Genomic DNA, 13,643 nt, shown 5'->3' on the forward strand with positions numbered 1-13,643 from the left:
GGATCACAGTAAGATTTTTTTTTAAAGTCTAAAAATCTATACGTAATAAAATGGGCCCACCCGCTCCTCCCCTCCCTGGTCCCTCTGCCCTGTGCAATAGGAGAAAGTCAGAGGTGCTGCCCATGGATGCCTGGATTTCCTGCTCGAACCCCTGCCAGCATCACTGGGCCCCACCTTGTGCTCTGGGCTGGGGCTGGTTGGGCCACCCAGGGCCACCTAGATGCTGACCACAGCTCCGCCTGTCTGGTCCAAGAAGCTGTCCTCACCCAGAGATGGGCCTCGCCACCCTGCTTGTTATAGCTGGGTCACGGCCAGCCGCCTCCGGCTCGCCCAGCCTCTGACTCACAAGGACCTGGAATGGATCACACCACAGAGAGACTGGGGCTGGGCCTGCGGGCCAGCAGGCCTCCTGGGAGGAGCCGCCAGCCTCCGCTGCGTCCCTGGAGCCTGTCCCTGGAGAATCAGCACTAGGAGGTCCGCTCTGTGAGACCCCTCAAATCCTAGCTGGGAGGGGAGCAAGCAAGACCAAGGCTTCCCACTCCTGGGCACCCCCCACAACAGGTGCAGAAAGCTCCACACTGGGTGTTTCCTTGGGCAGCTGAGCCGAGGCCGGGACACCCTTCCTGCCACCTGCACAGTGCAAATAGCAGGCCACCCACCTGCTCACCGCCCTCAGCCGGAGCAGCCAGGGTCCAAGGCACGGAGTCCGGGCTGAGGGGTGCCCAGCTGGCACCCGCTTAGGTGCTCAACTCCTTCCCTGAGCCCCTGAGGGACTGACTTCTCCCCGAGCTTGGTCCTGGCACAGCCAGGACTACCCGCTACCATTTTGGGGCTCTGGCCTGTGTCGCTCTGATGTTCCATTGTTATTTTATTTTATTTATTTTTTTACTATTCCCACTCCCTCAAGAGCTCCCCCTGGAGCCCTGGGTCACTCACACCTTTTTAATGCCGTACTCGAAGGCCTGCTTCGCCAGCTGGCCCGGCCCGTCCACCGTCTTGCCGTCATCGTCCGGACCCCAGCTGGCGCTGTAGATGGCGATGTAGTTGGGGCGGATGCCCAGCGACTTGGCCTCCACCACGTCGGTCACGTCCCCATCCAGCATGCGGATGCCTGGAAGTGGAGAGGGCTCGGTGGCTGCGTGCTTGAGCCCGCAGAGACGGCGAACCAGCGAGCCAGGAGTCGGGGCTCAGCCACAGAGGCCCCAGGCCGCTTGGGGGTTTGCCCGATGGCCTCCTGGACACCTCTCTCCCGGACCCACGCACGCCGGCAACAAAGAGAACGACGCTCCTCGGAAAAGAGAGGGTTCAAACGGTCCTCTCCACGCTGCGATGCCACGCTGGTATTAAAAAATTGACATTCTGATAACAGAGCTCGGAGCCGTTTCCAGCTGCCCTAGCTGTTCAGAGTTTACGCTTACTTCTCTCTCTTTTTAAAAATATTATTCCACCCCTGATCTATAATTAGGAGCCACTAACCTAGAAGACAGAGGCGATGCCTCAGCCGATGGAAGAGGGGTTGTCTCATCTCTGCCTGTGCTCCCCGAAGGGGTCTTTAGGAGCTCGGGGTGTATGGCTTTCTGGGGAGTACTCCAAAAGGCAAGGGGTGAATGGGGTCCTATGAGCCTCCCCCAGTGCCCGCCTCCCAGCCAGGGGACTCTCCACTTGGCCCCCGTGCTCAGTGTTTGCCTCTATGACTAACCACGCTCTGTATTCAGCAGCTGTGGCCCCCCACTCCTGCCCCAGGGCCTGGCCTGCAGAGGGAGGCTCAGTGACGGTCACCGGGAAGCAGAGGTAATGGCAGCCACCAGCTCCTCTGGCTTGGATTTCCGTAAATATGTAAAACAAGACCTGAGTCTCAGAAAAGATCTGCTCCCCCGACCCTGGATCGACACTCTGGGTAGCTGCTCCGACACCCACCGACACCCCATTGGGGTCTCCCCTGCCCCCCAGAACACCTCCCACACCAGGCCCAGATCCATGCAGTGGGTGCCCGTACCCTCCATCAAAACAAACTTGAAATCTTAGAGCTCCTTAGACATAATGGAAAAGGGGACTTTTTCTGGTTATAAGACTAATTTATGCTCTTTGCAGAAAGAAAGTCTAAGCAATAGAGGAATTGCTCGTGATGATACTTGGATTATTTTCTTCTAGTATTTTTCTTTGCCTGCGGCATATCACATTCTGTTTGGGTCCGCCGCCGCCGCCCACTGACGTTCTACAGAGCATTTCCCACCGCCACTCAAGACTGTTCAAGACGTGGGTGTTCGTGGGGGCAGCGCCCCCTTGCACCCCCACGGTGGGCAGCACTGGAGGCTCATCTCACCAAGCAGAGGGCCCCCTTCCCCGCCAGACTGGACTGGAACTATTCACTCTCTATCCCAGAATCTACCTCAGTATAGCAGGCACCCCAAACACAGAAACTCTGGATAGCATTGATTTTCAAACACAAAGCAGTGATTTTTCCCCCTCGAGGTGGTGCAGGCTGAAGCAGGTCGAGCCACCCGGAGGAGATCCTGTGAACAGACACTGCTCCAGGTGCTTGGGGACCAAAGTTCCATGTAAGTTAAATCCTCCTGGGTTGTCTGTTCAAAACTCTAGGTGTGGGACGCTCTGCTGTCCTTTCCCATGTCTGCCCCACAGTCCTCTCCTCAGGAGCAGGTGACCAGGTGCTCATTTGCTCTGGCCATGTGGCACCATGTCAGACTCTATGGCAGCTTCCCTGGGCTGTCCCGCAACCTGAGGTCCCATCTCCATGACACGGGGCTGCAGCAGCAGCAAAATAAATGCCACAGAGCAGATGCCATAAACAACAGGCATTGATTTCTCCCAGTTCTGGAGGCTGGGAAGTTCAAGGTCAAGGTGCCGGCCCATCCACTTCATGCCTCACAGACAGCCCCCTCTCAACTCAAAAACAGGGTTCCCAGGAAGTGCCTGGCACCCAGCAGGCACTCGAGGTACCTGTTAGAACAGGGGTGTCACACTCATTGTCACTGGGGGCCACATCAGCCTCGAGGTTGCCTTCAAATGGCCGAAATAATTTTAGGACTGCATAAATGTAACTACTCTTGAGGAGTTGAGGAGTTGAAATTATATTCGGCCCTTTGAAGGCAACTGTGAGGCTGATGTGGCCCCCAGTGAAAATGAGTTTGACACCCCTGTGTTAGAGGCTAGTTTGACCCTGCTGATCCCCCGTTCCCCCATTGACAAAAATAGGGGTAATGACACCTACCTCCAGGAGTTGTTAAAAATAACTATTTTTACCTTTAAAAAATACGCTATATGATGTGTAGGACGGATGGTGCATCACATAGATGTTCGCTACAATGCCTAATAAAATAATAGTCATTGTACACTCCCCACCGAATGCAAACGAGAACATGACCCTCTATCCACGCCCTGCCCCGCACAGAGCAAAGCGCTCGGAATTCTGGGTTGTCCTTTTATCACCTTTTAAAAACGATAGCACTTTAATACCATCGGCTGTGTGCGTACTCAAACAATCTAGTACTTAGTTTTGCTTGCGTTTGGAATCAACCCCCTGTCGGTGACAGGAGGTGAATACTGTCTCCTCATTGATGGTTTCTGCCTCCCCACTTTGCTCATTGAGTCCTTTGATGGACAGAATCAGAACCGATGTCCCTTTGAAGGTCAAGGGAGTTAGACCAGGGGCCGAATCTTTTCTGGCTTGTCGGCAGCTCTCGTAGGGCCCCCTTCTCCTTTCCACGGGAAGGGCCGAGCCTCCTCCGACTGCTTCCTGACTTGGGGGGCGGGGGGAAAGGAGGGATCAGGCAGCCCGGGAGGCCTCCTTGCCTGGTCCCTGCTGTGTCCTGGACTTCTCTCGGCCTCTGAACCCCCAGAGGGGGGTCACGACGAGTACGGGACAGCAGCAGCATGGCGTGGCAAAGATGTCTTATCTCTGACAAGATAAAGAGCAGCTTGCAGTGGGTTAAAAGAGGGCAGGGGACAGAGAGTGCTGAGTGGCGGATCCACTGTGTGACTTTGGGGCAGGGTCTCAAACTCTCCAAGCCCTGTTTTTCACGGGTAGTTTTTCAAACTACCTGGCAGGGTAGCTGAGAGGATTCCATGGGCGTTGAGGCCCTGGCCCTGGTGCTGTTTGAGAAACAGGCTTCGTTTGGGCCTTATTTTGGACAAAGGACTTTCTGAGGCAGGAGGTCCAGGCAGCCAAAATCAACTTTGGTCTTCTGGTGGGGACATGCAACCCACTATTCTAGGTCTCCTCCACGTAACAGTCACTCTGTATCATAGGTGCTAAGGCTTATTCTTCTTTCTCAATCCTCCCGAGGACATGTTTATTGATTTTAGAGAGAAGAAGGGAGAGAGAGAGAGAGAAACGTCCATGGGTCGCCTCCCATATGCACCCCAACTGGGGATTGAATCCACAACCTAGGCAAGTGCCCTGACAGGGAATCGAACCCGTAATCTCTTGATGTACGGGGTGATGCTCCAACCCACTGAACCACCCGGCCAGGGCTGGATTGCCCATTTTAGAAAAGAAGAATGTGATGCCAGAAGCCATCCCCCAAATACGTAAAAACATGACCACAACAATTTCCCGACACCTCTCACAATGCCTTCCTCTTGGAAAAAGAGTGACTGATGTGTGAGAAAAAAAAGCCTAATGGATTTAGGTTTTCATGAGCCATCTAATTTTCCCCATACTGACAGGGTGCCAACAAAGAAAAGGCAAATATTTTCAGTAGAAACCTGCTGTTCCAATATTAGCTTTAAACATGAATGGCTCCCTGGAAATGCCAAATTGAAGAAAAACAGTAATTTTTCTAATAAAAAAAAAGACCCATTTATCACCAATGATGAGGTACAGAAATAATTGGGACAAATCATTTGGATGGCAATTGAATGGCCAGTCGTCAGCATGCTCTCGGTGGCCGCAGCAGGCTGGGATCGGGGCTCACGGTGGCCGGTCTCCACTCTGCAGACCGGCCTGTGGACACACGGTAAAAGGTGTTATAAGCAGAAAGACGGTGAAGCTTTGTAGGACCTGATGGATCTGTCTTTGGGCAAATAACTCAGGGGTGCCATCGGCACTCCCAGCCCCAACAGGCCTTTCTGCTTGCGGACGGGAGCTGACCCAGACCTGTCTCACGTTAAACCACAGATGCTTTTCTATAAAATGGCCTGAAGCCAACTCTATTTATTTTCAATTTTTAATTTTTTTATTCACCGATTTTAGAGAAAGAGGAAAGGGGAGGGAGAGAGATGGATTTGCTGTCCCACTTACTGATGCATTCATCGGCTGATTCCTCTAAGTGCCCTGACTAGGGATCGAACCCACAACCTTGGCGTATTACTGGGACAATGCTCTAACCAGCTGAGCTACCTTGCCAGGGCCCCAATCATATTTTAAATGCTTGGAAGACTTGCTGAAATGAACGATTTTACAAGTCTCCAAGTAAAGTTCAGAAACCTGCCAACACTTTTCTCACACTGACTGTGTCTCCGCCCCTCCCCCTGCTCCTAATTTGGAGTGTGACTTCCCAGTGACAAGCTTGTATGTGGCAAGGAAGGCCTGTCTCATGCACTCAGCCCCATGAGGTGACACAAGACACACCAAATACCCCGTGGAAGCGCCATGGTAAGGGGCAATGGGGAATTGCTAGAGTCACTGCTTGGGGACATGTGCTCTGAACAGAGGTAATTAAGCTAAAATGAGTCCACATAGATGAGCCCTAATCCTCTATGACTGTTGTCTTTGTAAGAAGAGGAAATTCAGATGCAGAAAAATCACAGCTCAAGGGGCGACCACGTGAGGACACAGTGAGAGGCAGCCATCCACAAGCCAAGGGCAGAGGCCGCTGAAGAAACCAAACCTGATGACACCTTGATCTTGGACTTCTAGACTCCAGAAGTGAGAGAAAATAAATTTCTATTGGGCAAGCAAAAAAAAAAAGGCAATGAGAAGATGATGCACACATGTATGTGTGTGTGCATGCACTCACACATGCAAAACATGTGTGCACATGTATGTGGGGACACAACTGGGAGCATGCATGCCCACACAAAAACACACACGTGCACAGCCAGGGACATGTGGGCACACATGCATGTGCACTCACGTGTGTGCACATGCATGTCCACACATGTGTGCATGTGCGTGCACACACCGATATAGGAGTCCGCTAGCAGCTGGGTCGCTGGCGTATGGAGGAAGGCAGGCAGGGGAGGCGCCCAGCAGGGCCCACTTTTGTTTATTGAGAAGTAATGTGTTTTGCCGTCAGCAAATGAACGGCAATGCGAGAGCAGTGAACGGTGGCAAGTGGAATTAGATTGTAGCTTCCTGAGTGTGACAGATAGGTCCTCCCAACACATTCTGCTCATTAATCCTGAGTTTACTGCAGTAAATCCACAGAGGATTGGGCTGTTCTGTTTGCTTTCTTTTTTCCTCCACTAAAACTGTACAGTATGCTCCATTCTACCAGCAGCCACTTGGGGCCAAGGGAGGTCTCAGCAGTTGCTGAGAAATGCGACCAGACCTCAAAGGTTCCTCATTACTGGGGACGACATCACTCATTCCTGGGAAGGACAGTGGCAGGGCTCCCGGGTGTCTAAAAATGTGCGCGCAGGACAAGCTCAGTCTTCGCACGCTGGGCAGCAGTGGTCTGCAAGGTGTCAGGGCATGCACCAGTCCCCATGGTCACACGCAGGGCTCGGGGACCAGCACTGAGAGGCTCGGGGACGGTCGAGCCTGTCCTGGTCTCCTGCTCTGCTCCCACTGTCCTGCTGGAGCCATTCCACATCCCTGCAACCCGGGGGTGTGGCCGGGGCCAGGGGTGGCCTGTGAGCTCCCGGGTGTGTCCTGCTGTGGACCCTGGGTCCACGGGACGAGGCCCGTTCCAGGGAGGGTCTTGCATGGACCATGTCTTTTACTTTCTGTTTTCTGGTGCTTTGACATCGTGGGGACTGGCTCATTCTGGGGGGACGGACACCCCCCACCCCCAGAGTCGGCCAATTCCCAAACAACTCCTATCTTTGCTTTTTTCACATGCAAACCAACCAATCCAAAGCCCACACCCCAAGCAATTCCTTCATGGGGCTCTCATGCCCAGGACCACCATCTCTCTGTGCTCACCACGCTGGGGCGCCAGACAGAGAGGGGCAGGGCCTACAGCCAGAGCCCTGAGGACCAACCCAAACCTGCCCAACCTGCCCTGCCGGGTCCTTCCTACAGAAACCACACGAAGGCTTCAGCCCACCAGTTCTCTCCTCACTCCCTCTGCCTCCCAGCTGCCCCCGGGGCATGGCGTGGCGTGGCCCCTCCATGGGAACGCTGTCACAAACTCCATTCCACACCATGGTCTCCTGATCGGTTGGCCTTGCCAGAACTAAATAAACAATAATGGAAAGTGCATTTTCAACCAGGACACTGCTTCCCGAGTGGGTGCTGCCGATTTGGCACAGAATGGTAAAGCCTGAGAGAGCCTCAGGAAGAAGGATCTGGTGTTTTGAAGTCCAGACTGATATGCCACAGTCCCCCGCTGCCAGGCAACAGGGGCTGGGGAACAGCAGTGAGTCACCCAGGGGTCAGTGACAGCGGGCAGCTTCTGAGCCCAATGAGACACCTATATGTACACCCCGCATGTGGGCACAGCAGGGACTCCAAGAGGACGTGCCCTTGAGACAGACTGGACGAGCACATGCCCGAGCTGGCCCCTGAAGGAGACGAGAAGATGGTAGAAAGAACGACCACACCACCAGGAAAGGAAGACAACAGCCTTGTTGCGAATAAAGCCCACCTGAGAGCGTGTTACTTAACCTTGAATGTGCTCTCTGCCCATCAGACCGGGGGTAAGGCCGCTCCCCATTCAGTGTTGGTGAGGACAATCTCAGGCATGCAGCCCTGTGGCATGTGAGAGCCAGTGTCTCTCATCTTCTGGGCGTGGCTGCAGCAGGGGACCTGGGGAGGGCGTGGCCACCGGGAGACACGGGGGGGGGGGGGGACGGGGGACAGGGGGGGGGCTGTGGCTGAGGCTTCTTCATCTTCTCTTCCCCAGGGTTCCTGCTAAACCCGGGGGAGCTCCGACCCAGTAAGTGGAAGCCTTTGAGGATTATGTGGGGGTGGAAGGGGAACCCCAGTGCCCTGAGAGTGCTGGGCTCCTAATTCTGTAGCTGCCCACACTCACTCAATCCCCCCAAACTTCCTGGCGCATTGAACTCCCACCGCAGCCACAGATGCACCCGAGGCCTGGGAAGATGAATCTGTGGCTTGACCTCTCCTCTGAAAATGCTCACAGGCCTCCGCTGCTGACCGGAAACGCACACCGGACTGACGCCTGGGACTCTGAATTAGCATGATGAGCTCGTCTGTGGGCCCGGATGAGTTTCTCTGGGATGTGCTGAAGAGCGTCATGCTGATGAAAGGGGACACCTGATTCGGCGGCCCCGTCAAAATGTGAAGCAAAACCCTGCAGCGATGGCTGCCTGACGGGGTCCCGGGTTTCCTTCCCAGAAACAGAACAAACAACAGGCCGCAAAGAAGCACGGACTTCGTGTGGCCTGAGCGAGGGGGCTTTTCTGTCTCAAAGCGCCTGCCAGGCCCAGGGACGGTGGGTCCTGGAAGCCTTCAGCAGCCCCGCTGCTCGGCCGCCTGCTCCCAGCAGCCTCGGGGCGTGCCACTGGAAGAAGCTAGGTGACACCTGTCCCGCCATAGGAAGATGTCTGAAGCTTGCTAAGCCCCTGCAGGGCTGAGGGAGTTGTCAAAAACTAGGCATCTTCTGAAGCTAGAGGGGAGAGGGCCTCACTCGCCTGCCCTGCGGGCGGCGGGCTGTCTGGCCCAGGGGGCTAGACACAGCACGTTCTGTTCGGGTCACGTGGACGGACGCCTGGCTTCCCAGAGAGTCCACCTCACGGGATGCGGGCGGGGGCCGGAAGCTGGCAGGACTGGAGGTGGCAGCCAGGCTCACACCCGCAGCCTGCAGTGTGACAGGGGCCTGAACACTTCGGGAGGCACCATGAAGGAAGGGTGAGTCCCGGTGAGTCTGATTATGATGACGATAGTGNGAGGGCCTCACTCGCCTGCCCTGCGGGCGGCGGGCTGTCTGGCCCAGGGGGCTAGACACAGCACGTTCTGTTCGGGTCACGTGGACGGACGCCTGGCTTCCCAGAGAGTCCACCTCACGGGATGCGGGCGGGGGCCGGAAGCTGGCAGGACTGGAGGTGGCAGCCAGGCTCACACCCGCAGCCTGCAGTGTGACAGGGGCCTGAACACTTCGGGAGGCGCCATGAAGGAAGGGCCATGTCCCGGTGAGTCTGATTATGATGACGATAGTGAGCTGACGGCTTGGTGGACGAAGCCAAGTTGGAGAGCCATCCCCCACCAGTGCCAACTAGAAGCAGATGGGTCAGAGGAAAGATGCATCACAGGGCATTACATTTTTTTTAAAAGGTTAACAGACCTGCCTCCCTTTTATTTAAAGATTTTATTTATTTATTTTTAGACAGAGGAGAAGGGAGGGAGCCAGAGAGGGAGAGAAACTCAGTGTGTGCTTGCCTCTTGTGCACCCCTACTGGGGATGTGGCCCGCAACCCAGGCATGTGCCCTGACTGGGAATCAAACTGGCGACTCTTTGGTTCACAGGCCGGCGCTCAATCCACTGAGCCACACCATCTAGGGCTTCCCTTCCTCTCTTTCTAAAGTCAATAAGCATGTCCTCAGGTGAGGATTTAAAAAAAAAATAGTTAACAGAGTAAGAAAAGAAAAGTTAAGGGAGAAGACAGGCCAGGAGGGACGACCACTATCCTTTCTCTCTGCCTTCCTGTGTCATTCCCGTGATCGGTGGCTGAGAGAGAGAAGCAAGGACAAATCACGTTCGGAAGGAGTATGAGTTTGGTCAAGGAAGAGAACACATGTGCACCCACAGGACCTTCCTTTTTGCTTCTGTTTCTACTCATGGGCTCTATGGCCCCCGTCCCCATCTGTCACTGCTATGTCCTAGCACCAGACTGCGGAGGGACAGTCCAGGCAACAGGTCACAAGGACAACAGGATGCAGGGAACAGAGGGAAGGAAGAGTGAGCTGGGAGACAGAACAGCAGAAACTGCCCGCTCTCAACACCAGGGAAAAAAGAGACTGAAAATAACTCAAACGACGACAGCAACATCTCAGTAGAAAGGAAGTGGGTCTCAGAGACTTGTGGGACGCGGATGAGAGATCGTGTCACCAAGTCCCAGAAGGAGAGGGGACACAGGAGAGGACTCGAGAAGGACTAGAAGAAATAATGGCTATACTCTGTCCAAAGTTGGCGAGACACCCAGACCTACAGCTGCAAGGGGCTTTCCTTCTCCCCTTGAATTTTCTGAATTATGTTTGACAATGGAAGCCAAAATTGTAATATTTGCCTTGGCCGGGTGGCCAAGTTGGTTTGAGTGTCATCCCATGCATCAAAAGGTTGTGAGTTCGATTCCCGGTCAGGGCACATACCAAGTGTGCAAGTTTAGTCCCCCATCGGGGCACATATGGGAGGCAACCAGTGGATGTTTCTCTCTCATATCAATGTTTCTCTCTGTCTCTCTCTTTCTCTGTTTCTCTCTCAAATCAACAAATTAACTCAAAGTGGATCTCTCAAAATGTAAAACAAAATTATAGAACTTTAAAAAAATAAAATATCTTTAGAATCTAAGACAAGGCAAAAATTCTTAGATTGAAACAAACAAAAAACAAGATCCATGAAAGGAAAAACTGATAAATTGGATTTCATCAAAATTAAACTCTTTTAGCCCTGGCTGGTGTAGCTCAGCGGATTGAGCATGGGCCTGTGAACCACACGATCGGGGTTCGATTCCCAGTCAGGGCACGTGCCTGGGTTGCAGGCCAGTTCCCAGCAGGGGACTCATGAGAGGCAACCATACATTGATAGTTCTCTCCTTCCCTTCCCCTCTAAAGATAAATAAATAAAATCTTTAAAAAAATTAAACTCTATTACTTTGCAAAAGACCCTGTTACAGGGGATGAAAAGACCAGCTACAGAGTGGGAGGCAATATTCACAAGCAAGATACTCATCGAAGGACGAGCAGCTAGAATATATACTGAACTCTCAACACCCAACTGTTAAAAATCAAACACCTCGTTTAGGAAGCAAAAGACATGATGAGACAGTTCATGGAAGAGGGTATATAGAAGGCAAATAAGCCCGTGAGCAGATATCAAACATCACTGACCTTCAGGGAATGCCAGTTAGTGGCCTATGACTACATATGTATCAAATAGCTAAAAAAAAAAAGGAAAAAAAAAGAAGAAACAACAACAGTGATAATACCAAATGCTGGTGAGTATGCAAAGAAAATGGATCACCCAGACATTGCTAATGAGAGTATAAAGCTGCTCTGAAAAACAACTGGCCATTTTCTTAAAAAATAAATGTGGTGATTATACAGCCCAGCCACGACACTCCTGGACATTCATCCCAAAGAAACAAGGATTTACAGTCCCATGAAAACCTATTCAAGAATGCTTCTAGGTGCTCTCCTTGTAAGAGTCCCCAAAGAGGAACAACCCAGAGGCCCTTCCATGGGCGGTGGATGGTTAAAATCAACAGGGGCGAGTCCAGACCATGGGACGCTGTTTATCAACACAAAGGTTTCAAGAGAAACTCCAAAGCCATACTTTTACATAAAAATCTCATCCTTTGAAAACGTTTGCTCAAGTTTTTTTTTTTTTTTAAATAACACTTGTGTGGATCACACGGATCACACACGTGGCCTGCACGCCCCGAGCAGCGGCCTCTGATGGCATTTATGTTGGGTTTTGGTTCTCAACAAGCATAGAACCAAAAGACTCTTCACACACGCATTGGAATGATCACCAACAAGGAACACGAGTTGGACCACAAAGAAACTCTCACCAGATCTGAAAAGACAGATATTACACAGAACATAAACTCTGGTCCTGATGCAATAAGTTAAAAATGAGCAACCAAAGGAATGCCAAAAAAAAAAAAATTGATCCAGTTGGAACAAATTTTCAATTCCGTATAAAGAGAAAAATCAAGGCTGAAAATAATTATCCAGAAGTGACTAACAATAAGAACACTATAATTAAGTCAGAGATGAGTGATGAGAGGAAAATTTATAAAACATTTATTTTCTTAGTAGAGAACATCAAAGGCTGAAAATAAAGAACTAAGCACTCTATTCAAGGAGCTATAAAAGAACAACAATAATAGACATTTAAAAGCTGAAGGAATTAATAAAGAAAAGTAGAAATGCATGAATTAGAAAATAAAAGAACCCTCCAAACCATAATAAAAATATACTTCTTTTAAAAACCAATTTTGTAGGAAAGAGCCAACTTTTCATTAGTCTGCTCAAGGTCAAAAGAAAAGATACCACAAATAAGATTATGAGCAATTATAAGTTTAAATATGGAAGATAGATATTTTTAACTAGTAGAATGTGATGTGAAATTCCTATGTTATGTATTTGAAAACCTGGACACATGGATGATTTTATAGGAAAATTAAACTACCAAAATTCACTCCAGGAGAAATATAAAACCTGAAATGATTGAACCTTTTAAAGGGTCACCATATCTGGTCAGTTTGCTTAATCAGCTCTACCAATATATTCTTACAATATTTTTAAAAGATTTTTATTTATGTATCTTTAGAGGGGAAGGGAAGGAGAGAGGGAGAGAAATATCAATGTGTGGTTGCCTCTTGTGTGCCCCCTATTGGGGACCTGGCCTGCAACCCAGGCACGTGCCCTGACTGGGAATTGAACCTCGATCCTTTGGTTCGCAGGCCCACGCTCAATCGACTGAGCTACACCAGCCAGGGCTCTACCAATATTTTGAAAAACAGGAACTGTTTCAGAGCACAGTAAAAGACAGACAGTTTCCCACCTTAGTCTAAAAACCAGCATAATTCCGATACCCAAACAGAACCCAGACAGCACAAAAACACAGGAACTATAGTTCCATCCATCTTCTTATAAAAAGATGCAAAACCATACATCAACTATTACCAATTGAAGGCAGCAAGGTATTGAAAGAACAAAACTCTTAATCAAACAGAACGTGTTCCAAGAATGGAAGACTACAATTTCAAATGCTAGGAAACTATTACTGTGATTTACTACATGGAACAGATTAAATAGTAAAATTGAAAAATAATATCCTCACCTCCACAGATGTTTTTAAAAAGCATGTAAGCCCTGGCTGGTGTGGCTCAGTGGATTGAGCACGGGCCTGCGAACCACATGATCGCGGTTCGATTCCCAGTCAGGTCACATGCCTGGGTTGCAGGCCAGTTCCCAGCAGGGGACTCACGAGAGGCAGCCACACATTGATGTTTCTCTCTTTCTCTCCTTCCCTTCCCCTCTAAAGAAAAATAAATAAAAATCTTTTAAAAAAGCATGTAATACAATTCAACATCAAACCTCTTATCGATCTAGGAATATAAAAAGGCCTTTAATTTAATAAAGGCTAAAAATACAGGAAACCTATGAAAGACATCAGCCAATGGCATGGAAACGTTACTGCAGAAGTCAGGAAAAAAGAACAACACCCATTAATCACCACTACTTCATATCCATCAAGAATCCCTCGAAACAGAAATAGTTATGGCAAAGAAAAGAGAGTTATTAAGATGAAAGAGATAAAACCCACCAT

General features: G+C 50.7%; 1 protein-coding gene across 3 annotated transcripts in view; it reads right to left on the reverse strand.

The window, feature by feature from the left end:
- The window catches only part of PCSK6 (proprotein convertase subtilisin/kexin type 6), a 131,965-nt gene that overhangs the window by 57,428 nt on the left and 60,894 nt on the right, over nucleotides 1–13,643 (reverse strand). For all 3 annotated transcript variants that reach the window (XM_037053753.1, XM_037053751.1, XM_037053752.1), the window contains exon 7: nucleotides 939–1,111. In XM_037053753.1, the coding sequence (XP_036909648.1) occupies nucleotides 939–1,111 (173 nt within the window). The remainder of the gene's footprint in view (nucleotides 1–938; nucleotides 1,112–13,643) is intronic.

Source organism: Sturnira hondurensis, unplaced genomic scaffold (genome assembly GCF_014824575.4).
Source record: "Sturnira hondurensis isolate 20B ecotype Veracruz unplaced genomic scaffold, ASM1482457v3 Scaffold0007865, whole genome shotgun sequence".
Taxonomy (NCBI): domain Eukaryota; kingdom Metazoa; phylum Chordata; class Mammalia; order Chiroptera; family Phyllostomidae; genus Sturnira; species Sturnira hondurensis.